General features: G+C 47.0%; 1 protein-coding gene across 7 annotated transcripts in view; it reads left to right on the plus strand.

Annotated features, from left to right (window-relative positions):
• The first annotated feature begins 307 nt into the window (after positions 1-307).
• ldb2a (LIM domain binding 2a) overlaps positions 308-27,092 on the plus strand; it is a 44,409-nt gene continuing 17,624 nt past the window's right edge. For all 7 annotated transcript variants that reach the window (XM_047021638.1, XM_047021645.1, XM_047021653.1 and 4 more), the window contains exons 1-3: positions 308-598; positions 11,484-11,586; positions 25,780-25,952. In XM_047021638.1, the coding sequence (XP_046877594.1) occupies positions 467-598; positions 11,484-11,586; positions 25,780-25,952 (408 nt within the window). In that variant the 5' untranslated portion in view covers positions 308-466. The remainder of the gene's footprint in view (positions 599-11,483; positions 11,587-25,779; positions 25,953-27,092) is intronic.

Genomic DNA, 27,092 nt, shown 5'->3' on the forward strand with positions numbered 1-27,092 from the left:
CCTAGCTATCTGTATCTATTCGCTTTGACCAAACAACTTACTAAAACGCAAGCTTTGTCAAAAATAAATCACCCAAAAATACAAACCTGTTCGAAGGAAAGGGGGTCCACAAGAAAGATGGAGATGTCAGGCAGGAAACGACCCTTAGTGAAACCATACAGCCCTCAAACTCGTCCAATGAGAAAACACCCCCCTCCCATCCTCTCCTCTCCCCACTCCCTCCCCCCCTCCTCCTCCTCCTCCTCCTCCTCCTCCTCTCCCCTCCCACAGCCACAGTCCCTTCCCTCCCTATCATCCATCCTCCCCGCTATAGCTGCGAACTAGTCAGCCCAACGTGCAGAGCGCTGCTCAGCTTGGATTGCCGCTGGTTCAACGGGGTCTTCGACAGCGTCGCACTCCATGTGCGCTGCTTGCGTGGATGTTGAAATTGCGCTGTGCAGCTCAGTAACCGCAGCAGGGAATCAACATGTCGAACCCACCCCACGACCCGTTCTACTCGTCCCCGTTCGGACCCTTCTACAGAAGGCATTCGCCCTACATGGTGCAGCCCGAATACCGGATCTACGAAATGAACAAACGACTTCAGTCGCGCACAGAGGTCAGTTAACAGTAATACTACATAACATTAGAGTCTCCCGAACAACAAATCTAGGATCTATGAGATAATCTGAGTTCGATCTGTGTTGGTTGGAGGACTATAAAGTGTTACTGTTCCTCGTTTCGGGCGGCACAGTGTCGTATCACGAGGTGATGGTGACAATTTGTAAATACAGATGTGATGTATTTGCACGTGCTCAACATTCCGTAGTTCGTGGCTTTTACATGGAGATTAATTCGTAGCATTCGAGTCACATCGCGAAACACCAAAACAGTATGGCATGCTTGAAAGGTATAAAATGAAGACTTGAAACTATATTGACTCACATGATCTTGAGTGGAGTTCAGGAACCTGATAGTCTTCTTGTTTGTAATGCATAAAAGTTGCATTGGACTTGTAAAACAAAACGTAAAAAGGTTAATGCAGCGAAGAGTCGCGTCGGTTAGGGACGTGTGTGTACAGTTAGTCACGCAATGTACAGTAAAGATGGGTGCATAGTGTTGGCTACTTATGTGGCCTGCATGTATACCAAGGAAGGCAAGTTACCTTCTCAAACTTACATCAAGGAGCAGAGCTTAACCCATTTTCGTTATTACAATACCTTACAGTCACTGTTGTATAGGACGACACACAGGACACTGTGACTTCTGACTGGGATAGTTGAGTAGAGTAGGTCCAGACCTGGCCAGCAGACACAGGACTGGTGCAACTTTAAGAGGGCCAAGGCAACGTTGCAGAGAAGCATTGGCCCAACAACATGCATTATTCATACATAGTGGTCCAAGCCCCAGTGGAACTCTGCCGTAGATAGATACCAAGCACACACACACACACACATGCACAAACATATACACACAAATGCACAAATAAACACACACTCACACACACACACGCACACACACACACACACATATAATATATATATATATACACTCAATTACATTATAATCAAACCAATACCACTATTATAACATTGCTAAATTCAGGTGTGGAATCTAAGGACGATCTGTATGGAACTGTACACAACCTTTCATCTCTCCCTTATATCATAAAGTTAAACAGCAGCTGATTATTTTACCCTGAGAACTCAAATGTATGCAGTAACTAACATACAGTACACACACAAAAGAGAGAGATATTCATTGTGGGGCAAAATTAGAACGTGGGAATAAGGAAGATGTTGTAGCTCCAGTACGAGACATCAGATCATGAAACAAAATCTTCAGTTCAGTGATTTGTAAGCAGAGAAAGTCTTATTTGTGTGTCTGTGTTTTGTGTTGTGTGTGTCTTGTTGAAGGTTGCTTCACAACCAGTACAGTCTATGAATGGCTGGCTGGAAGGTCTCTCAAAAGGTAATTTTGCTGACCTTCCTACTGTACGAACGAGGCACAACACCTTCCTATGTCTTCAACATGAATCTCTTCATGAAGTAATGGCATCAGTAGATGATTGCAGGGTCAGTTCAGTGTAAATACAGCGAGTGTTGACTCCTGGAGCCGTTCTTCTGACTATATCCAGCGGTTGCTGTCGAGGGACCCTCTGTTGATGGTTACGTCCAGGATCATTATTGGACAAACTGAAAAATAGAGCGAGCTGCATTCGATGAACTCGTTTTTTTTTCTCATTCAGTGTTCATTTCAAGTGTTCCCCCCCCGATTCACGTGGACTCTAAAATGCACTTATTTCATGTACAGCACAAAAACGTTTAGAATATCTTTTAAAAAATGCATGGTGTTTAGATATCGAATGTTGAGCTAGATTTTTATAGATATTTTACAACATTCCCAGGGCTCTAAACAAAAGGGATGGTTTCCTGCTTTGTGTTCTGCTTCCCAGAGACATGAGGTCAGTTTATATGGTTGTTGGGTGGGAAAAAATACATAATAGCAGCATGAAATATCTTCAGTAATTGCTCTTATTCAGTTAATGACTCATTCTTTAAGTTTATTTCATTGGCAGGCCATATGACTTGCATGAGTCATTGATGTGCAAGCCCTGCCCTGTTCAATACAAGTCTGTTTGTCCTCAGAAACAACCAACTGTTTTATCACACTTCTCTTGGCTGACATAAGCCCAGAATATCGTTTCTGATGAAATCTGGACAATGTGTTTGTGGTTCAGGCATTGATTGTGATATATTTGATCAAATCTGAAATCCAGTCAAATACTTTAGATAATCTTTGGCTATGATCTCAGATTTTGCACTGTCAGTATTACCTTCTCAAGAGCTGTACTGTACAACACGTTTTCACAGAACATTTCTGTTTATAGCACTCTTTTTACACCTCATGGCAAATACTCCTCAATCATGATCACCTTTGAACCGACGACTGTAGATGAAACCCTAATACACCTTCAGAATGGATCCAGCATGTGTCCAGCTGATCGCCTAGCAGCTAGGCCCTGGCCCATCAAGACACACAGCTTTTCTACATTTTACATTTAGTCATTTAGCAGACGCTCTTATCCAGAGCGACTTACAGTAAGTACAGGGACATAGAGGCTGCATATTAACGTGAAGTGAAGTGCCTTGCCCAAAGACACAACGTCATTTGGCATGGCCGGGAATCGATCTGGCAACCTTCAGATTACTAGCCCGACTCCCTCACCATTCAGCCACCTGACTCCCTACATGAGCCATGTTACTCTTCTATCACCTTCACCAGTACCAAGAAGCACCAGCTCTGACCTTCACTTCTGTGTACTGTGTGGGTACCAACACTACTACTAGTAATACTGATCAAGTCTTAATTTAGGGCTTTTATCCAAAGCGACGCACATTGGGGGAACTCGAATCCGCGACCTCTTCAACTGCAATCAAAAGCTCTAACCACCGAGCTGGCAGTGGCAATACTGTGACCACGCTGGTTCGGGACTGTCCCTCGGGGCGCTGGCTTCCGTATGAAGACTGCTGCCATGATTTGTGGGGGAATCTGACACTCACACGTATGCAAATGAGGCGCCCGTTTAATATTCAGAGGAGGGGCTTGAACGACCTCAGCCCGTGTTAGCTCATTAGCATAGAAGTCGTTAATATGCAGCGGGAGAGCAGGGGATGAAGCGGAACGCTGTAAGCAAAACTATCAGCCGGGAGAGAGAGGGAGAGAGAGAGGGAGTGAGAGGGAGAGAGAGAGGGAGTGAGAGGGAGAGAGAGAGAAGGAGAGAGAGAGGGAGTGAGAGGGAGAGAGAGAGAAGGAGAGAGAGAGGGAGTGAGAGAGAGAGAGAGAGAGAGAGAGAGAGAGAGAGAGAGAGAGAAAAAGGGAGAGAGAGAAAAAGAGAGAGAGGGAGTGAGAGGGAGAGAGAGAGAGAAAAAGGGAGAGAGAGAAAAAGGGAGAGAGGGAGAGAGAAAGAGAGAGAGGGAGAGAAAGGGAGAGAGAGCGGGAGGAATAGAGGGAGACGGAGGGAGAGAGAGAAAAAGATGAGGATTGAGCAAAATAGAGAAGCATTTTAATGGAAAACGCAGATTAATACCTGCTGTAATATCTGATGGGTTGAGTTTGGAAACGCTTATGTAAGGTTAAAGAACCGTCCACGCGACAGTGGGAAGTAAAGCTCTGGCTCCTGATTGGTTTAAATTGGTTCTTAAAATCAGTCCTAAACTTTCCATTGATTAACTAACAATCAGTATGTGGATCCACTTAACATTGATTGGTAGATGATTGGTTTATGGCTTGAGGAAATACCGGGGTGCCCTTTCTGTGAACTCTCTCTGCTCACCTCTACACATGGGATGCATCTATAGGATCTATGTTGATGCCTGATTTAGATACTAACAATGTTATCAGAAACACACCATCAGGTAGATTATTTAACAGTTTCATGTAGTCCATTCCTGTTCTTTCATCCATTGATTTGGAGGATAACAACTAGGTAACGATACACTCAGCTCACTATACAATACGTATCACGATACTGGGTTTACGATACAATACGTATCACGATACTGGATGTACGATACAATACGTATCACGATACTGGGTTTACGATACAATACGTATCACGATACTGGGTTTACGATACAGTACGTATCACGATACTGGGTTTACGATACAATACGTATCACGATACTGGGTTTACGATACAATACGTATCACGATACTGGATGTACGATACAATACGTATCACGATATATGTATATTTTTTTATGAAATCGAAATTCAATTAACAGATTTATTTCCAAAACATTAAACGTTTTCAATAATTTTCTTTGTTCTACATACAATTTAGTAAACTCAGTTCAAACGATTTCTGTGACTGCAATGAATGCACGCATGACGCAGGTGCAGAGGAGGTCGCGTGCTGGTAGCTCAACCAATAGGGACGTCATATTGTAAAAATATTGTCTTAACTCTACGATATATATTGTTAAATCTTTGTATTGCGATATATTGTTCCACAATATAATGTTACACCCCTAATAACCACACGTTAGGAATGCTGGTGGATATCCATGCCAACGCTTGCATAAATTGCGTTCTCCATGTGCCCTGAGATGAGACGTTTTGACCTGTCACTCGAGGGCAGGTCACGTTGTCATCGAAACATAATGACAAATCCATTACACCATGAACTTCCATTCACTGGCTGCTTTGGACCATCTCCAATAATCTGTAATTGGGAGGCAGTCTTGTGAACGATCAATAATATTTATTGAAGTGGTGACCGTTATCCTGAACGGAGGGTTGCCCTGGTATCAGGTGGTGGTGAAAGGATGTTTCCAGATAACTGTCGACTAGACCAAGAAAAAGCGCGTGTGTAAACAGAGAGGTAGCGCTCAGCCCAGCAGGAAGCTTGGACAATGGTCCCACCTTTTTCCTGTGACTTGGTTCCTTCCAGGCTGCAGTGTTGATAACAGATAACAGATAAGGCCCGAGCCCATCTACTTCCTGTTGTTTATTGTAGTCGGCCGTATTTGATTGTTTTGGTCTTGATTGATGTAGTATTAGTAATGAGTGAATCAGCAGAAGTACAAGGGGGATTTGAACCTGGGATCTTGTGGTCTGCAGGATAGAGAGCTAAACCCATAGCAGAGATATACCCATCTCTCCAGTGCAGTATTTGATTGTTTTGGTCTTGATATTGTAGTGTCAATGTTGTCACTTAGCAGGAGCTTCTACCAAAACGGGATTTGAACCTGTGATCTCGTGGTCTTACCACTGAGCACAAACTGAGAAGTTTGTGTACAATAGACACGGTATCAGGAAGGTATCATGTAAATGTTCAGAGACTGAGTCATGTGCTAAATGAGGCCTGGCCAGCTAACATGTATTAATGTGGTTCAAGGATTCACCTTGTTAAAGGTCTTCTTCACACCCAACACACACACACACGCCGATGCACAACCACCTGTACCCTCTCTCCCATTCATACTCGTACTCACTCTCCCTCAGCTGCGTGGCCATTGACGGCTCTTTCAATCAACTGTCAGAAACACACAGGAGGATGAAGAACTGAATTGGTCCAACTAGACTAACATCTACTCACACAGAACAATATGCACTGATTCCAGAACAGCTGATGATGAGTGCTGATGTGTCTCACCACTAAACTGTCTGAGTTCAGGCCGTGTTGAGATGGAGACAACCAGCTGTGTGTTCATTGGTCTAATTAGAGCGTACTGGTTTGTTGTCTGGGAGGAGAGTGAGTTGAGGATGTTGTGTGCTTAAACATGGAGCGTTTTCTCAAGGACACTGGTTTTCCTCTCCTCATTTGCATAATGCGTGGCTGTTAGTCCTAATGGGGCGGACCTCTCGTGTTTGCCTTGCATCTCAGAAAACTAATTCAAAGGAGGAAACAGATACGTTAACATACAACCATCAAATCGACAGGCTGAATTGAGTTTATATTAGTGATACAACATGTTTATTGCCTTGTGCTATCTAGATTTTTTGTTGTTGTTGTTGCTTCAAAAACTAAATTATTATTTTTATTTAATGTCAGAAATGTCCATTGAACTGCCTAGTCTATCTAGTCTACTGTATTTCACGAACCCAGAACGTATTTATAGAAGCTTATATTCATTTGTGAGTCAAACATTCAGGCAGTGGACAGGATTTCAAACATTCAAGGTTCGGCTGCAGACCCCTTCTGTCCTGAAGGCCACTCTCTCACAATGGATCAGCATCGGAAAAATACAGTTTAGGCTAACTAGAGTAAGCTGGGAACTCTGTCAAGATGAAGGTATTGACATTGTGGTTTATTGAGTGTTTGCCAAGATCAAAAGTGTTGTGTGTGTGCGTGTATGTATCTTGAATGTGGCCACTTGTGGTGTGTGCTTGTTCTATGCTTGTGTAGCTTATATACTTGTACAGGATTACTGTGTGAATGTTCACTCCTGTGCTGAGGCTAGGGGTGGGGTGCATCCATGTGCATGTGTGTGCATTGCTAACCCCGGGCCTGTTGTTATTTACTCGCAATCCTTCGCTTGGTGGCCCTCTAATCCTGTGGATTTCACATAAATCCATCCTGTTTGTCCCAGCCCGCGCTGCAGAGAGCAGGCGCGCGAGCTGCGACGAGCCCATTGACACATTGATAAATCCCTTTATACGGAGACGATCTGTTCAAATCAATATGGCTTTATCGGTCGGCGGGCGTCACGGCCCGTCATGTCGGTTCACCTGAGGTCCCCCGTGCGTTGCAGCTGATTTGTAGTGTCTGTCAACAAACAGCGCGCAGCGGACGAGGACAGCGTTGTACCGCCAGGAAGTCACTATAGCGAAGATGAAGCCATGGTTACTGTCCAGCGATGCATGCTGGAGCAGGAGGGAACGGAAGAAAGGGGATGACAGATTTCGAGGAAGAAAATTATTTTGTATGAAAAGATGGTTCCATACCGAACTTTTGATTTGTACTTTTAAAATAAAAATAAAATATATAATAGCTATGCAGATATTCATCAGTGGGTGTGTGGGTATAAATGGAACAGCCTACATTAAACTATAAGCAGAACTGAATGATGTGTGCTTTGTTACAGTTTTAGTGTGTCTCACCGACACACACACACACACACACACACCAAACAGCCTGAACAGGAGACATCAGGAGTTCGGTACAGGCCCTTCTCGCGAGGCTGAGGAACCACAGATAGACAGAGCACTGTTTCAGTTCTTACTCTGTCAACTTTGCTCTTTCAGAAACAGAGCCCCTTGTTTGTATGGTTGAATGCCAGAGTGAAATGTCAATGGACTAGATGAATGGAGCATATTGAGTTGAAACTGACACTTCAACATAGAACACCGTTCTGTTTTGGCCTAGCGAGAGGAATTCCTCTCCTAGGCCTTAAGGAGGATGCCACTATAACAAATCCAGGAAGTTTGAATCAAAAACGACAACTGACATTTAACAAAATCCCCTCACCTGTTGTTTAAGTCTTGGAAAAGGTTATTCGTCTGACATCGAAACATGGCTATAGACACACTGTTATTTCGACTCAACGCAAAGGATAAGGCCGAACGTAAGCAGTTCTTTTGTGGTTGAAAACGGCCTTTGTTGTTTCCAGGCTTGTACAAGTTTAAGACCTTGTTGCCTCTGTTCACATACCGCTGAGGGAAGCATCTGGATACCGCTCAACATTACCGAGAGGGCTTTGATTTCATTATCATTTCTCTACCAGATAAAGAATGATATTGGCCCTGTTTAACCTTTAATTTAATTACTCATATTCTCACTGGCAAGAAGGACTAAGGAAGTGACAAGCCTTCTCCTAAGTACAATATTAAAATAAGAACCAAAACATGTAGAACAAACACAAACAAAACACAAACTGCACGAGGAAAGGATTCACGATTCATCACATACCAAACAGCACAAATGACATAGAACACATAACCGGCAACCGGCAAAACCGCACAACGGTAACCAAGCATGCGGCGCCGCAGCGCAACAAACAAAGTTGTGGTGGTGACGCTAACAAGCATGTGCGTTGTGATATACAGTAGTTTAAACCAGGCTCCACGGGGGAAGCGTTATTGAATGGGGATGCTTGTGGTGGGCTGAGGGCTGAGGGGCGGGGAGGAGGGAGCGGGTGAGAGGGCCTTGTTGACCCTCAGTTTCACTGTCGCTCCCAGGAGCCCCTTGCGATGCGGGATTATCTGCCGGGGTCATTCATCCTGCTGAGTGTGACAAATCTGAATCACACACGCACAGACACACACAGACACACACGGAGGGAGACGGACAAGCACGCACACGCAGAAACAGAATTAGACGCTTATATACATGTAGGCTGTACATGTTACTATGTACGTACTCTCTCTCTCTGTCTCTCTCTCTGTCTCATTCTCTCTCTCTCTCTCTCTCTCTCTCTCTGTCTCATTCTCTCTATCTCTCTCTGTCTCTCTCTCTGTCTCTGTCTCTCTCTCTCTCTGTCTCATACTCTCTCTGTCTCTCTCTGTTTCATACTCTCTCTGTCTCTCTCTCTCTCTCTGTCTCATACTCTCTCTCTGTCCCTCTCTCTCTGTCTCTCTCTCTCTCTCTCTCTCTCTCTCTCTCTCTCTGTCTCTCTCACACACATACACTCATCCAGCTCAGTGTCATTGCAGAACCCGTCAGTGGCGTGTGTGACTGCTGTTGTTGATTATCCGCTGGGGGATTCCTGCTGTGTGCTGGGCACCAATGCCCCAGAAACGGCCTGCCACCTCCCCCTAACTTCCCCTCCACCTCCCCCTAACTTCCCCTCCACCTCCCCCTAACTTCCCCTCCACCTCCCCCTAACTTCCCCTCCACCTCCCCCTAACTTCCCCTCCACCTCCCCCCTAACTTCCCCTCCACCTCCCCCTAACTTCCCCTCCACCTCCCCCTAACTCTACCTCCTCCACCTCCCCCTAACTTCCCCTCCACCTCCCCCTAACTCTACCTCCTCCACCTCCCCCTAACTTCCCCTCCACCTCCCCCCTAACTCCCCCTAACATCCTCCACCTCCCCCTAACTCCCCCTCCCCCTAACTCCCCCTCCACCTCTCCCTAACTCCCCTCCACCTCCCCCAAACCTCCTCCACCTTCCCCTAACCTCCTCCACCTCCCCCTAACATCCTCCACCTCCCCCTAACTCCCCTACTCCCCCCCTGGCCCCTGGGCCCCCCAGCACCAGCTGCCTGGCTCTCTGCTCTCTGCTGTGGAGCCTCACTGCTGAGCTTCGTGCCGGTATCTAAACTCTCCAGATTGTAACCAAATGCTGGCTTCTGTGTAATGTTGCATTCATTCTGAAAAAGACATCAGTTGCAACAACAAATGTTGGCTGGGAACTGCAGATTTGATTTTAAGCATGCCCTGTAGAAAATCAGTATTGCTGTAGAAAACATTGCTGCAATAAAGGTACTGCTCTCATAGAAGTACTGTTCCAGTATTAAGATTCGTATGTTTATTGTATGCACCTTCCTGCCACTGAAAATTCCTTGTTTGTGTGAACGTACATGGTGAATAAAGCAGATTGTAGTAGAACTACTCTGAGCAAACAGAAAAACGTACGGGTGAACCGATGATTTTTCTGAAGCGCTTTCACGCCGCAAGAAGCCGTGACCTGAACTCTGGGAAGTTGCTGGTTGACCAGCGGATGCTCTCTCCTGCCCATAATCACCTATTGATTGGTCTCCTAAACAAAGCGCTGCTCCCTGCCGGCCTCCTTCCTCAGAGAGGGCGCCCAGAGATATGAGACCTGTTGAACCAGGTCCAGGTCATCAGTTTATTGGACTTGACGCTGTGCGATGTTGACAGCGCTAATTGTCAACACCTGGGAGGTACTAGCGATCTCTTAACCAGCGACCAATGAGAGCGACGATCTGTCAAAACATGTCGGGGGCGATCACTGTCATTCCTGAAAAGGAAGGAACATTAATTCGGCATTGTGTGTTTGGTGAGGTAGATTAATGCTTTGTCTGTTTGGTGAGGCGGGTGAAAGGCACTGTGTTTGCTAGTTAGCGTAAGTGATTTCTGGTGTGCTGATGTAAATTGTCGGTTTGTCTGAAAAGATGAAAAGATACCTTAATAGTTTAGTTATGATGATTGGTTTGCTTTGGAGTTTTGATTTTTTTCTTTTCTTTTTTTGCCGACAGGCCTTAGTACTGACATCTGTTTCACATTTTGGGAGGATTTTGTTGAGGGAGAAAATAGAGGGCAGGGAGTATTATCGCTCTTTAAATGTCGGTTAGACTTCTTACTCATAATGGAATTCATTTAAAAGTGTTTGTAAATGTTTTGTCTTGTCTGAGTATCAATGTCGTCATGGTTTATATAAGACAAGTTCTTGAACTCCAATCCTGGTCTCTATCTCTGATGTTGCCAGACTAAAATAAACCTTCTATTCACTGGAACTACAATGTTGTTCAATGTGGCCTGGGTACTGCAATGTATTTGCATTGTAGTTAATGTAACATTAATGTAAAGTGTAACTGTGTTGTTACCATAGCTATGCAGTTACATGGTAGTCAACGAAACCTAAATGTAAAGTGTTGCTATGTAGTCACATGGTAGTCAAGGTAACCTAATCGTAAAAGGTTATCCAGTCTCCACGGTATCGTAATGTTGCCATACAAAAAGAAACCCTTGCTTTAATAACTAATGTAGCCTAGCCCAGTGGTTCCCAACCCTGGTCCTCAGAGAACACCTGTCCTGGATGGTTTTCATGTTTCCCTTCTCCAAAACAGCTGATTCAAATGAACGGGTCTTTATCCAGCTCTGCAGAAGCCTGCTTATGACCAGTCATTTGAATCAGGTGTGTTGGAGCAGAGAAACATCTCAAACATGCAGGACAGGTGTCCCCTGAGGACCAGGGTTGGGGAACCCCTGGCCTAGCCTGTGATGTGTGTACAGGTGGTCCACAGCATGCCAGGCCTCATCCTCTGACGTCACCACGCTGAAACGACCCGTTCTTCTTCTCCCCCCCTTTGCAGGAGAGTGACAGCCTTTGGTGGGACGCCTTCGCCACCGAGTTCTTTGAGGAGGACGCCACCCTCACGCTGTCCTTCTGTCTGGAGGATGGGCCAAAGAGATACAGTAAGACCGTCTCAACCTGCTTCCTGCTTCCTGCTCAGACAGCCCCCTTCCTCACGGCCCCCTTCCTCACGGCCCCCTTCCTCACGGCCCCCTTCCTCACGGCCCCCTTCCTCACGGCCCCCTTCCTCACAGCCCCCTTCCTGACGGCCCCCTTCCTCACGGCCCCCTTCCTCACGGCCCCCTTCCCCACAGCCCCCTTCCTCACAGCCCCCTTCCTCACAGCCCCCTTCCTCACAGCCCCCTTCCTGACAGCCCCCTTCCTCACGGCCCCCTTCCTCACGGCCCCCTTCCTCACAGCCCCCTTCCTCACAGCCCCCTTCCTCACAGCCCCCTTCCTCACAGCCCCCTTCCCCACAGCCCCCTTCCAGACAGCCCTCATCTCAGGAAGGGTCACCTCACGGGACAGGCTAGCATTTTACGAGTTAAGCTGAAAAGGCTAGCATAACTACATTGAGAAGGGTAATATATTCCTTCTGGAGATGCAGTACATGACAGTTTAAAGTGGGCAATGCATTGAGAACAGAAACTTTTTTTTTTAAACTCTCTCTGTCACCGGTAGATCTGGACGAAGACCTTGTTTGCATTGACACATGAGGTTCCCTGACAAATAGCCGTCTTGTATTCTATAGGTAGGAAGGTGGTAGATAGTATGTTAGCGGTGTTGTCCTTTCATCACATCCACACAGTGCTCACTGTTTGATACGGGCTGCACTTTGAATATCAGACAGACAAAGATAGGGGAACGTATATTGTAGGCTGAGAATTAATCTTGGTGTGTACAGAGAGAGTGGGAGAGGGAGAGAGAATGAGAAGGAAAGAGATACAGTGAGAAAGAGAGATACAGAGAGAGGGAGAGAGATACAGAGAGGGAGAGCGAGGGAGAGAGAGATACAGAGAGACGGAAATATACAAAAAGAGACCGAGAGGGAAAAGGAAAGCAAGGGAGAGAGAGCATGAGAGAGGGAGAGAAAGACAGGGGAGAGAGAGAGAAAGACAGAGAGGGGAGACAGAAAGAGGGTTTGTGACTCAGCCCAGAGATGGAGAGGAGGAATAGAGGAGGCTTGTTTGTGGACCCTTTCTTTTCAAATGTAAAAATAAAAATCCCCCCTGGTGTTGGGATGGGAACCCTGTTCCCCTGGGAACGGACAGCTTAACGCTATGGCGATGATGACTCACCGCCAGTCAGAAGCATTCTAGTTTTAGGTGTTTTGACACACACACACATAATTACAATCACACACAAACCCACTTAATTACAATCACAAACACACACAGATAAACCTCACTCACGGTATCCATGGACTATTCTTACGAATATATATGCGCAGATGTCTGTATCACCAGGTACAGAAGATGGATGACATATTAGCCACTGTCAGTCAAAAGGTGTGAAACTTGAAATAGTCCTTCTCTTCTTCTTTTACTGCCTGGAACTACACAAAGGGTTGTGTAAACTGTAGAACCATTCAAAATACAACTTTTGAATACATTTATGTTAACTGTAGTTTAGAAATATTATGTTGATTTAAAGGTACAATAGATTTTTTCAGTTTAAAAAACTTTTGTCCCTTATTAAAACTTTGTGAATATAATGAGGTCCTTTGAGAGTTTGTTTAGCAAACACAAACAGTCCTGTACCAGTGGAATGTTAATTTCAAATTTTTGAAGGGGCCCGCTACTTTCTAACCAATTATGTTCCAGCAACCCTGTTCCAGCCCATCGCCTTCCTTAAGGAGGACTTTTTTCTTCTTAGTTTACATTTAGAAACCACTGTCAATCAAACTCAGCTGGAAGAAAGCGTGGAAATTCAGATTATTCAAGTTCATAAATATTGGTGCGCCGTTTAAAATGTTTTACTTTATTTTATTTAATATCACCTAGTGCAGCTTTAAGGCTTACATTGTCTGACGCGCTAAGTGTTTTTGTGATGCATAGTGAACGCTCTGAAGACATGTTATTAACATGTTAACAACAGTAATAATATGTAATAACATTTCATGAAATTCATCCAACAATGATCTGGTGCAGCTACTGTAAAGGAGTGTGGTTGACGTTTTGACTGGCCCTTTAGTGGAGAATCCAAGTCTGAAGTTCCCTCAATAGTGACAGAGTGCTCCTGTTTTTCCGTGCTGTAATTACAGTTATCACGGCCTAAGGTATGAGGAAGAAGAACACTGCAAGCTTTTAGACAAAACATCTCTTGATTCGACTGTATTTGTTCAGGAACGCATTTGGTTCCAGTTCATTCTCTCCCGGGCTTCAATTGTGTTCGCTGTCACATAGCAACAAACAACCGAGCGATTGAATCTAAATCTAAAATGATACTGTGATAGAGACTCCATTCCCTACTGATTCACCTCGTTCTTTCAATTGAAATATAGGTTGCTGTTGTTGTTGTCTGTTGAGTTTTTAATCCACAGCTCAAAGTGGCATTTATTATATTTCTACAACGAATAAGAAAATGCTTTCAGGATTCACTTAATATAAAGCTGTCTTATGACCATAAATATGGTCGTAATATCTTATGATTATGTGAGTGCTTCCTCTCTGTATTTCACACACCATCACTTATATTTTTCCTTTTGTGCATCTTGCCAACATCTCAATTTTTCTCCCACCTCTCTCTTCTCCTCTCCCTCACTCACCCTTTCTTCCACTCTGTCTCTCATTCTTTCTCTTGCTTTCCCCCCATATCCCACACCCTCTCTCTCTCTCTCTCGCTCGCTCGCTCTGCTTGCTTCTACCCAGAAAGAATGTGTCTCTCTCCGCCTCCTTGTACAGTATATACTAACTAATGACGAGGTTGTTATGGCGACTGCTTAATTATCAGAGCAGATGTAGGGACAATCATGATAATTCAACTCAGAGAAGAATAACACATTAATAACCATTAATCTGGTCATACAACAATCTGTCATTTTTATCTATTTCTGTGTGTTCAAATCAGTTCATAATTAGTTTGTTCTTTTTAGAAATGCCCTTTTGAATGAATTCAAAGGTAAATTAAGGGAGTTACGTTATTTGAAACCACAAGCCGCTTCCACAGGGTAATATGTTGGTGCTTTTCAAACTCCCCCAATGTATTCAAACCCTCGCAATATATAAAGAATGTGATGAAAGTCAACACATGATGCAATCCAAGAGCAATCCTTTAAAAAGAGGCACACATTCGATCTGGATCAAGAATCTACATTTTTTATTTAAGGAGCTCAAACATAAAAAAAGAATGAATTTTCTTTGACAAACTCTCCTTTAGAGGACCTTCCTATGAAGTAGTGACTCTAACTGTAATGTATGAATGTATTTCTACAATATTAACGCGTTATAGGAAAGTCAAAACAGGTGAACGGTATTAGCTTGGTGGTTATAGCACTTGCTTGCAGATGAGTGCGCAGGTTCAAATCCCCCTGTACTGAAAGGTGCTTTTGATTTGGCTAAATTAATACTTTATTGATGTATAATTTTAATATTGTATAATAGGGAATGTGCAGTCAGTTGTGGGTGTTGTCTACGAAGCCGGGTTGAGAGGCGAAGCGCGGTGATCATTACTGAGTAACAGACACAGGGACCGAGCTGTTTAGATTTGATTTGACTGGATGTTACAGGTTGTTACTGGGTGTTACAGGCTGTTACATGGTGTGACTGGATGTGACCGGCTGTTATATAGTGTTCGGGGTGTTACTGGCTGTAACCTACTGTGCATAGTGTAACTGGATGTTACTGGGTGTTACTGTGTGTTACTGGGTGTTAATGTGTGTTACCGGATGTTACAGGTTACATGGTGTCACTGGGTGTTACTGGGCAATGCTACAGCTCTGGGTGTTACTGGACGATGAGAAGGGGAGGGGCCTGTAGAGAGAATGGTGTTGGGATTTGACGCTTATCAGTGTGAAATACATACTGTGCGTGTGTGTGTGTGTGTGATGGGCAGATGATAAGGAAGGCTCTGGCTGGTTATTAGGAAGGTGGATGTGGGGAAAGCAGTTGCTCCTATTTGTGTGTGGGGGGTGACAGGTGAGGAGAGCTGGATGGGGAGATGCAGCAAGTGAAAGCTGGGGGGATGGGAGCGTGGAGGGGGATGGAGAGCGAGACGAGGAGGGGCTGGGGAGAGATGGGGGGGGGGGGTTGGGCATGGTGAGCGAGGGGAGGAGAGGGTGGAGAGAGGTGGAGGGGTGGAGGGGGTCGTGGGGATGATTGACAGGAGGGATGAAGCAGCCTTGTCCTGCTCTGCGCAGGACACACCACCTCTCTTGATTGACAAGCGGGCAAGTCTGGGAACCACGGCGACGAGTTGGACAAACAGAGAGGGAGAGAGAGACAGGAAGAAAGAAACAGAGAGAGAAAAAGACTGAGAGAGAACAGGAGAGAAATAGAGTGACAGAGAGCGAGAAAAGAGAGAGCAAGATGAGAGAGAGAGGACAGTAGTTTTCAATGTGACTGTGTGTGAGACCTCTGACATGTCTCCGTGTGTCAGACTGATGTCTCTGGCCGTCAGGTTGGGGTGCGGCTCACACAGGGGGTTTCCTGGTTGCCAGGTTCAGGGTGGGAACTACCGAATGCGGGCGACAGGAAAGGGGGACACCTATCCGAGGGCACCAGCTGTCCTGTAGGATGGGCATGTCTCTTATCTCCCTGCTTTCTCACTACTTTCTGCCCCAGATGAAAACAAACCCAGTTTCCTCTTCCCAGTTTGGGAAACAATAGATTCCTGCAGGCAGCCCCTCCCAGCCCCTCCTCCACCTCCTCCAGCCTGCTGCTCTCTACTCAGCCTCCTCCACCACACACACACCGCGGCTGCGTGTGTGTGGGTGTGTGTGTGTGCCTGCGTGTCTGTGTGTGTGTGTGTGGCTACTCACACACCAGGGCTGTGCATGTGTGTACATGCCTGTGTGTAGTGTTGTGTACATTGTTTGGTTCAGGTGGAAGAATAGGAAAATCATGATGGAATAAGCTACAGCGCATTTAACTTGCCAAAACTGAATATTAAATTGAATCGACATACAAACAACAGTTGTGCACCTAAATATTCTTTCTGTCTATTACAGTAACATATTTTGTCTGGTTTCTTCTTGTGTATAAATGTAATTTGAGAAATCATTCTGGCGGTGACTAACAGTAGAGTTCATGAACGCATGCAGACAAATGCAACACACACAGCTGAGCTACGAACATTCTGGAACAATCTGGAGAGAGAGGGCGAGAGAGAGACAGGAAGGAGAGAGAGAGAGACAGAGACAGAGAGAGACAGGAAGGAGAGAGAGAGAGATAGAAGGAGAGAGAGAGGGAAGGAGAGGGAGGGAAGGAGAGAGATACACAGAGAGAGACAGGAAGGAGAGAGAAGGAGGGAGAGAGAGCTTGGGGTGGAGAGACACAAAGGGAGGGAGAGATGTTGAGAGAAGGAAAGAGAGAGTGAGAAAGTTACAGAGTAAGAAGAGAGAGGGAAAGGTTGACAGAAAAATGAGACAGAGAGGGAAAGACAGGGGAAGAGAGGAGGGAGGTTGAAAGAAAGGGGGAAAGAGAGAGAGAGAGCGATTGAGAGAGAGAGAAAGATTCAGAAAGATTCCTCAATGTTATCAATAATAAATCTCTACATTGGAAGGTATAAACAAATTCCACCTGGAAAATACACACTGTCTGCAAAAATACAAACCCAACTGCACACACTCAAGGGTAAACACATGCGCATGCTTAGACACAATGAAATGGGATCATTTAGGTTCTCATGCACAAACCAAAGCAATTAACTAACAACGTCCAAACACTCACATACTACAGAAACACACATGTACTACAGAAACACTCATGTATTACAGAAACACTTATGTACTACAAAAACACTAATGTACTGCAAAACATTAATGTACTACAGAAACACACATGTACTACAGAAACACACATGCACTACAGAAACACACATGCACTACAGAAACACTCATGCACTACAGAAACACACATGCCCACAAACATAGTGCAGTTCACAGTTCAGCTTGCACACACACGCATTGGCACGTGAAAAAAAATCTAACCCTTTATAGATAATACATGGAGAGATGGATCAGCCAGGGCTAAAGGAAGCCTGGCCTTGCATTAGACTGCTCCTATGAACCACCCTTCAAGGCCTCACTTAAGGTATTAAATGTTTATGTGGTCCTTTTTCATTCCCCTAACCTCTCCTGCACACACACACACACACACACACTCATGCACACACACACACGCACATGCAAACACACACGCACACTTACACAAACACAAATGCACAGACATGCAAACATACACACTAACACTCACACGAACACTCGAACACACACTCAATTCTCATTCATCTTAGACTCCTGGCGTGCCCTAATCAATGATAATGGCAGAGGCCGGTTGCTCTCAGTGTGTCCTCCGATAATCTGGAGGAGATCTGAAGCAGGGCCAGGGCCTGTCTGGAGCCAGGGAGAACACTCACCCTGCAGGCCCAGTCCAGAGCAGCTGCCTGGGGGGAGACGCTCCCAGCACAGACACAGAGGGGTGGAAGGCTTGTTTAAACAAACTCAGCTGGGTTCCTGAGGAGTGTGTGTGTTTTGTACATGTGTGTTTGTTAGTGAGTGTGTTTGTTTGTACATGTGTGTGTGGGTGTATGTAGGTGTGTGTGTGTGTCCCATTAATTCCCTCAAAATGGAAACAGTGGATGGTGTTTGGATTGAATGTCACAGTGAGATGACTGCATCATCCTCCAAGGAACCTTCTGTGGTGATGAACAGTGTGTTCGGTCAATACCTGGGTTCAACAACTGAGGTTCCTCCAAAAACAAAATCACTTCTTTTAATTTTTACAAACTGAAGAGTTTGTTCTGAAGCAACAACTGAGTTTACGTATTCAATCTCGTAGACAGTAGCTTCAGAGGGATAAGACGCGTCACATGTAGACCCATGTACAGTATGGTACTTCCAGTATGCTGCTGTGTGATGTTGGTGGAGGCATCCAGGGAGTTCTGGAGCTAGTGGGGGTCCTGGGGGCCCTGGCTGCGTGGTGTAGCCTGCTCGCAGGGCTGTGTTGTGGGCTGGGAGAGGCATGAGGCCAGCCCCTCCTGAATTATGGATGTAGGTGAAGAGGGGAGGAGGACCGGCCTCTAGGGGATGTGAACCCCCCTCTCCCCCTCCTCCTCCTAATCCTATCCCTCCCCTGCCACCCCCTCCTATTCCTCCCCCTCCACCCCCTCCTCTCCCTCCTCCTCCCCTCCCCACTTCTCCCTCCTCCTCTCCCTCCTCCTCCCCCTCCCACCTGCTCCCCTCCTCCCCTTCCCTCCTCCCCCTACCATCCCTCTCCTCTCCCCCCAACCTCCTCACCCTCCTTCTCCAGGCCGGCAGCATTCAGGCGTGGCGCAGGGGCGGACGAGGGTGACTGGTGTTGTCTCTCTCTCCCCCTTTTTTGCTAACCGCTCTTTCTCTCTTTCTCTCATTCAAATGTTCTCTCTTTCTCCCTCACTCTGTCTCTCTCCCTCTCCCTCTCCCTCTCTCTCTCTCTCTCCCTCACTCTCTCTCTCTGCTCATTCTCTGTAAAAAATAGGAATAATTGCACTCTTCCACACTAGGGAGTGTGAGAATGTATGAAACTAGTATCCAGATATGCTTTTCACAGAATGAGTCTTTTGTCAGTAAGATATCATTATTGTAGATATGAAAACAAAACGCACAAGACTCATGGTTGTAAACAGCTGTGATCCTAACACACGTTAACCATGCGGTGAAGTCATAGCGGTGCCTGCGATGGTGGGGTCATAATGAGGGTGTCTGTTTTGCGTTCAGGAGTTTTCACCAGTCCAGGAATCCTGAGAATCTGGGGGACATGCATTTCTCTGTATATGGGTTTCCCCAACTTCCCCAATGTGGCCTATTTTAAACCCACAGGGATAGGTTTCCAGCCTTAATACCCGTAAAAAAAATTTTTTTTTAAATTAGAAAATGGTTCCCAGTTTCTAAATTCTGCCAACTTGGGTGTACTTTTGCTCATGCATTTGGGCAGGTTTTAAAGACGTTTCCAACTGCGATGATTTGAGGAGCTGAAAAAAAAGTGTTTACCAGAGACAGTGATAGAGAGAGGGCGAGAAAGAGAGAGAGAGAGGGAGAGAGAGAGGAAGGGAGGGGGAGGGAGAGAGGGAGAGAGAGGGAGGGAGAGAGAGGGAGGGAGAGGGGGGAGAGAGGGAGAGAGAGAGGGGGGGAGAGAGAGAGAGAGGGAGAGAGAGAGAGGGAGAGAGAGAGAGAGAGAGAGAGAGAGAGAGAGAGAGAGAGAGAGAGAGAGAGGGAGGGAGAGAGGGAGGGAGAGAGGGAGGGAGAGAGAGGGGGAGAGAGAGGGGGAGAGAGAGAGGGAAAGAGAGAGGGGGGGGAGAGAGAGAGGGAGAGAAAGAGAGAAAGAGAAAGAGAAAGACGGAGAGAAAGAGGGAGAGAGAGAGAGAGAGAGAGAGAAGAGAGAGAGAGAGAGATTGAATTAAAGTTTTATGACTGATGAATATTTCATGTTCTGGGCAGTGATTCCCACATTCTAGCACAGTGTGTGTGAGTGTGTGTGTGTTTCTGTGCTTCACCCTTGCGCTATACTACATGTGCGCCTTGCAACTCGCATTCAGATTTATTTTCCAGAAACTTAAATTCTCTCAAATATATTCATTTACGAGGCCATCAACAGAACATTAGCAATGTTGTCATTGTCACTGAGGTACTGGTGTTTGGCCGGGTCAGGTGACCGGCCAGGTCGTCTCCCTCTATGTCCTGACACAGGTGACTCCAGCATTCCCAGTCAGGACAGATGTGGTTGTTTGAAACATATCCTGGCATATCCTGATCTCTTGAAGAGATCTCTGAATCTCTGAGTTGAGTTGTTTGCTGTTGAATACAGAGGGTCACTTCATTGACTGGTCAATTATGAGTTTCAGTATCAGATGTTATATTTTGCTGTGTTCAATAATCACGGTGTTTCATCCAGATGTGATTATAGCCTCAGTACACACAGATCTGACCAGAAAAGTGGATTTTAAATCTAAATCTCATGCTGTAAACCGGCAGTGTATATATTTCTACTATCTGACTGAGATATTCTGCGCGTCACTGGCTTCAAACGCACAACATGTTTTTTCTTCTTCATATGAAGCTCCCAAAGAATGTGATGAACATAATTAACCGCGGAATCAAAAACATTTTTCACTTTCTTTATTGATTTATATTGGCTCATTTCTACATTTATATTTGTTTACATTTGTATTTCCTCATTTATTTCAGGACTGAATTCATAGCCATATTTACTTATATCATGCACGTGCATATTTATTTATTTAACATTGACTGAAATGGTGTTCCAATCATCTCAGCTATCAGACACGTGCATCATCCAGAAGGTTCCACCTCGTCTGCTCTCCTGCTGGGCTTCCAGAGATGCTCCTCTGCAGTGGGTCGGCTCCCTTCTACTCCCCTCCTCCCCCCTCCTCCCTTCTACTCCCCTCCTCCCCCCTCCTCCCCTCTACTCCCCTCCTCCCCCACCTCCTCCCCTCTCTTCCCCTCCTCCCACCCCCCACCTCCCCCCACCCCTCTCTTCCCCTCCCCCCACTCCTCTCCTGCCCTCTTCCCATCACTCTTCCCCCCTCTCCTTCCCCCACCCCTCTCCTCCCACCCCTTGTTCCAATCCAGTTCTACCTTTTGGCGGAATTCCTGTTGGGATGTAATGGGCTCCAATCTACCTCCCGTAGCCCAACTGTGAGGCTGCCTGTCCTGTTCTGACAGGGGGGCAGGGGGGCAGGGAACCAGGGGGCTCGTTGACCAACAGTCAAGTCCTCCTTCAACCTCTTACCAGCTCTGTCGGATTGAGATGAATTTTTTTCTCTTAACCTCATATTCAGAAATCTCATCTGATCCAATTAAAAACTGTGGCAGAAGGTTTTATGTTCATATGTGCAGAGTGCGTGGTGTGTGTGTGTGTGTGCATTGCCGTTTCCATGTCAGGGTGAGTGTGTGTGTGTGTGTGTGTGTGTGTGTGTGTGTGTGTGTGGATGGGGGTTTTTGTGCTGTTAGCCTAGTCCAGTCCCTGGGTGCTTCATTATATACGATGTCTTCTGTATGTTTCACAGTGGTCACACACCAACCCCCATCCCTCCTTTCGCTCTCTCTCTTTCTCCACCGTCTCTCTCTCCTCCTACAGCACACACACACATGCACAGATGCACATACACACAAACGCTTCCAGCCCCCACATCCACAAATGAATAGATCTCATAAGGTAAACCATGAAATAATAGTTAAATAATATTCAGCCTTCAATATTGTAGCCTCACAGTAAAGTTTATTCCGATGTGACCAGTTTGTCTTCATCAAACTGAAGCCAAGTGTGGCTTAGGACTAAATCACATATGAGTGAGTGTGTGTGTGTGTGTGTGTGAATTCTCTCTGTTGCCTGAGTGTGAATAGTGCACCAGCGGCCCCCCTCCCCTCTTCTTCCTCCTCCCCCCTCCACCCCCCATCCCCCCTCTTCCTCTTCCCCTCTTCCTCCTCCATCCCCCCCGTCCTCCTCCTCCCCCCATCCCCACCTCCTCCTCCCCCCCTTCTCCCCCCATCCTCCCTCTTTCTCCTCCTCCTCTTCCCCCCATTCCCTCCTCCTCCTCCTCCCCCCCTCCTCCTCCTCCTCCTCCTCCTCCCCCCCTCCTCCCCCTCCTCCCCATCCTCCTCCTCCTCCCCCTCCTCCTCCTCCTCCTCCTCCCCCTCCTCCTCCTCCCCCCCGTCCTCCTCCTCTTCCCCTGCCTGCTAGCAGAATATTTCAGCTTCTTTCTGGCTCTGGTTCCTGGCAGGCATCCTGGCGGCTCGCAGGGGGAACAATTCCACAAAGTGGCATGAATTAATGCGGCTAATTAACACCACGTTAATTATTTGTAAATTGTGTGTTTGGGTACACATTACTTGAGAGGCATATGTTCCTCGTCGTGTTCGCCCAAAAACGAGCGTGCGCTAATCCTGTCTCTCAAGTGAGGACATCTGAAGACGAGCCAATCGGAACGCTAGATGGTGTGAAGATGAAGGAAGCGTAGAGAGAGGAACCGGCGCGAGGAGGGGAAAGATTCAAAACAGACTTGTTTCTCTGTGTGTGTTGGACTACAAGGAGGAGACAGATTCCTGTTTTGTTGTTGTCGTTAATTAGTGCGGTGTTTTGTTACCGTGAGCACAGTAATCATCTCAACAACCTGGGGGCCCGTCTCTCTACCACGGGGGCCCTAGACTGGTGATGTTGGGGAGGGAACACAAATGTGCTTGTGTAGACACCAAGACATACCTCATTCCCACTGAGACCATATAGACTGCAATACATCCAGTGCAGTTAGCTTATCTAGACTAAATATGCTTCATTAAGATAATTATCGAGAATTTGCAATGTTTCTATTTCATTGGAAATATTTGACCACCTGCTACCCCCTCCTATAGTATGTACAGTAGATCATTTAGAAGCCTAGAATACTGATGGGGTAATAACTGGCTTTGGAGCTTGAAACCTTGGAGGCCACGGTGCCTGCTACACATCTAGCAGGGTGTGTCTGGAAGCTGGGTGCCTTGTGAGGCTGATTCTGTGTTTAGAAGGAATGACTCGCTGCAAGCTTCTGGGAAGGGAAGGTGTGCACCAAGCATGTCTCTTTTACCTCTCTTTTCTCTCTTGTTCTCTCCCCCCTGTTCTCTAGATGTGCTACCCCGTTCTGCGGTTCTCTCTTTCACTTTACTGTCCCTCTTTTCTTTGAAAGCGTCTCTCCTTCTTTGTTCTCTCTAGCCTGTCTTGGTTCCCTCTCCTGCAGTTCCCCCTTTCCTCCGTTAAGCCGCTCTTCCACCTTCTTCTCTCCTCCTCCTCCCTCCTTCTCCCCTCCTCCCTCCCTCTCTCTCCCTCCTCCTCCCTCCCTCTCTCTCCCCTCCTCCTCCCACCCTCCCTCTCTCCTCCTCCCACCCTCCCTCTCTCCTCCTCCTCCCTCCCTCTCTCCTCCTCCTCCCTCCCTCTCTCTCCCCTCCTCCTCCCTCTCTCTCCCTCCCTCCCTCTCTCTCCCCTCCTCCTCCCTCCCTCTCTCCCTCCTCCCTCCCTCTCAGCTCCACTACTTGGCTCACTTTGTTTTTCAACGGTGAAGAGAAGGGGGGGGGGGGGGGGGGGGGGCAGAGAGATATGGTGGATGTGGGGAGGGGGGAGAGGAGAACGGTTGCAATCAGAGAAAGAGGAGTTATTTACACATATAGAATCAAATCTTTCTTCCTCCTCTCCCTCCTCCTCCACCTCCTCTCCCTCCTCCTCCACCTCCTCTCCTTCCTCCTCCACCTCCTCTCCTTCCTCCTCTCCCTCCTCCTCCACCTCCTCTCCCTCCTCAACCTCCTCTCCCTCCTCCTCTTCCACCTCCTCTCCATCCTCCTTCTCCTCCTCCACCTCCTCTCCTTCCTCCTCCTCCACCTCCTCTCCCTCCTCGACCTCCTCTCCCTCCTCCTCTTCTACCTCCTCTCCTTCCTCCTCCTTCACCTCCTCTCCTTCTTCCTCCTCCACCTCCTCTCCCTCCTCCTCCACCTCCTCTCCCTCCTCCTCTCCTTCCTCCTCCTCCTCCTCTCCTTCCTCCTCCACCTCCTCCTCTCCCTCCTCCTCTCCTTCCTCCTCCTCCTCCTCCTCCTCTCCTTCCTCCTCCACCTCCTCTCCCTTCTCCTTCTCCTCCACCTCCTCTCCCTCCTCCTCCACCTCCTCTCCCTTCTCCTTCTCCTCCTCCACCTCCTCTCCCTCCTCCTCCACCTCCTCTCCTTTCTCCTCCTCCACCCTCTCCTTTCTCCTCCTCTCCCTCCTCCTTCTCCTCCTGCAGCTTCTCCTCAAGCTGTAGCTCACACGGCCTAACATTTTAGATGTTTATTTAGTCATGCCCGACTTTATCGAATTTGAAAAAACATACCAGTCACGGGTACTTCCCTCTCTCTCTCCTTCCTTCTCTCTCTCTTTCCTTCACTCTCTCTCTTGCTCTCCCTCTGTCCCACCCTCCCCCTTCCTCCCTCCCTTCCTCTGGAGAACCCACTGCTCAGTCATAACCTAGGGAGTGTCCCTCCACTCTCTGGGGGACATTTCTAAATTCAGTTTTATTTCCTTCGCCTTTCTCCCCAGGGGGAGACGTGGAATATAATTCCACCCAGCAGAGTGTTGACTTTGAGATGGATTATTTCTGCTTCAAATCAGAGGCTGTGCTTCTGTGTAATGTAACGCTACGTTTTACAGGCAATGCTATAATGATGAATATTTGACAGAATAACAGAGACTTGTTACATTACTTGTTACGCACGAGGAAATGTAGGATGAAGGGTTCACAGCATGGTCCTGGTAACGAAGGCAGACTGCAATTTCAACAACAGTTCACTTTGGAGAACACTGTACCTGCAGTGCTTTGGATAGCCTGTCATCTTTAACAAATTGAATATTCAGATAGTCTTGTAGCCTGACTGATAAAAGGCACTCGTCAGGATTTTGCATAATATCACGTGTATCCAAAAGCCTGATCTTTTGAAATCACCCATTATATTATTGTTCACAGAGGAAAGACAGAAGACACAAGCTATCCTGAGGGCAAAAGGCTTTTGACTTACTTTCCACATTCCTTCTCCTGCTCTCGTTTGGATTGATGAATAACTGAACCCTTCATGTACTCCTTGTGTTGTCTGTGCGATCTCTACTCCTCTATACAAACATCCACCGATTGTTAATTATGTTTGTTGACGGTGATACAAACACATCAGACATTTTATAAACTGCTGGTAAAATTACGTACTGCTTGGTATTGCTGTAGAGTTTGTTTTGATGCTGCTAACAGTATGTGGAAAGTAACGTGAAAGCAGAACTGTAGGGTTGTAAGGTTTACACCGGAAGAATCTACCGACAGAGAAACGTTAACCAAACTGGCGTTCCTCCACACACCAGTACCGTACGACGTACGGTGGCTAATCGAATGTGATGTAGTCCTCAAACAACTCTCTTAGTCAGCAACTCATTAATGGAGTTAGAGGTCCTCTTGACCCAGTGATGACAAGGGACTTATCTCTCTCCCTCTCCCCCTCCCCCTCCCCCTCCCCCTCCCCCTCCCCCTCCCCCTCCCCCTCCCCCTCCCCCTCCCCCTCCCCCTCCCCCTCCCCCTCCCCCTCCCCCTCCCCCTCCCCCTCCCCCTCCCCCTCCCTCCAGCCATCGGACGGACTCTGATCCCACGTTACTTCTCCACGGTGTTCGAAGGCGGAGTCACTGACCTCTACTACATCCTGAAACACGCCAAGGAGTCCTTCCACAACTCCTGCATCACGGTGGACTGCGATCAGTGCACCATGGTCACGCAGCAAGGGAAACCAATGTTTACAAAGGTAAGAGCTGACCCAGGACCTGTCAGTGTGAATAATTCATCACAGCAGATGATAATCGGCCAAGTGAGGCATTTAACTGGTCAAAGATCAAATCAATTCTTTGAGAAAAAAAATCTTTCTTTGGATGTGTGTGTAATTCAATTAGGGCTGAAACCGGCTTGTCTGCAATCACAAGGCTGATATGGTGTACAGTAAAGGTTGATGAAAGGCCTGCCGATGAAAGGCATTTGCTGTGAAGTGTGTGATGTGTTGGACTTTGTCTGCATCACTTGAGAACTGTAGGCATATATAAATATAAAAAACAATATAGACAATATATATAGATATCGGTACATACTAAAGATGCTAAGAGAAGGGGTTTTTGAACATAGCTGTAGCCGCTATGATCGCCTTGCTCGTCAGTACACCTCCCCCCTAACCCTGGGTACACCTCCCCCCTGACCCTAGGTACACCTCCCCCCTAACCCTGGATACACCTCCTCCCTAACCCTGGATACACCTCCCCCCTAACCCTGGGTACACCTCCCCCCTAACCCTGGCTACACCTCCCCCCTAACCCTGGGTACACCTCCCCCCTGACCTGGCTACACCTCCCCCCTAACCCTAGGTACACCTCCCCCCTAACCCTGGGTACACCTCCCCCCTAACCCTGGGTACACCTCCCCCCTGACCCTGGGTACACCTCCCCCCCTAACCCTAGGTACACCTCCCCCCTAACCCTGGGTACACCTCCCCCCTAACCCTGGCTACACCTCCCCCCCTGACCCTGGGTACACCTCCCCCCCTGACCCTGGGTACACCTCCCCCTCTGACCGGACGGTATTCATACCGATGAGTGAGTTGAAGCGGTTCAACTCGATTGTGCATCTGCTCTCTGCGCATCATGCACACCTCAGGTACATACGACCTGAACACGGCCATCTACCAGAGGGGACGCTCTGCAGCATGGCTTGATTCAGATCACTAGCAGGCTGGGAGTGCCTCTGCTGACTGTCTGCTGAATTTCAATCAAGGCGCTAGAAAAAGAGGCTAAAGAGATGCCATGTACCATGAGTCTGAACACAGCAGTGAGGCAGACTGCATGATTTTAACAGTCACACATTTCAAGCCTGTAAAACTACATTACCCACAAAGCCCCAA

The sequence above is a fragment of the Hypomesus transpacificus genome, chromosome 1, assembly GCF_021917145.1.
Source record: "Hypomesus transpacificus isolate Combined female chromosome 1, fHypTra1, whole genome shotgun sequence".
In the NCBI taxonomy this organism is placed as follows: Eukaryota; Metazoa; Chordata; class Actinopteri; order Osmeriformes; family Osmeridae; genus Hypomesus; species Hypomesus transpacificus.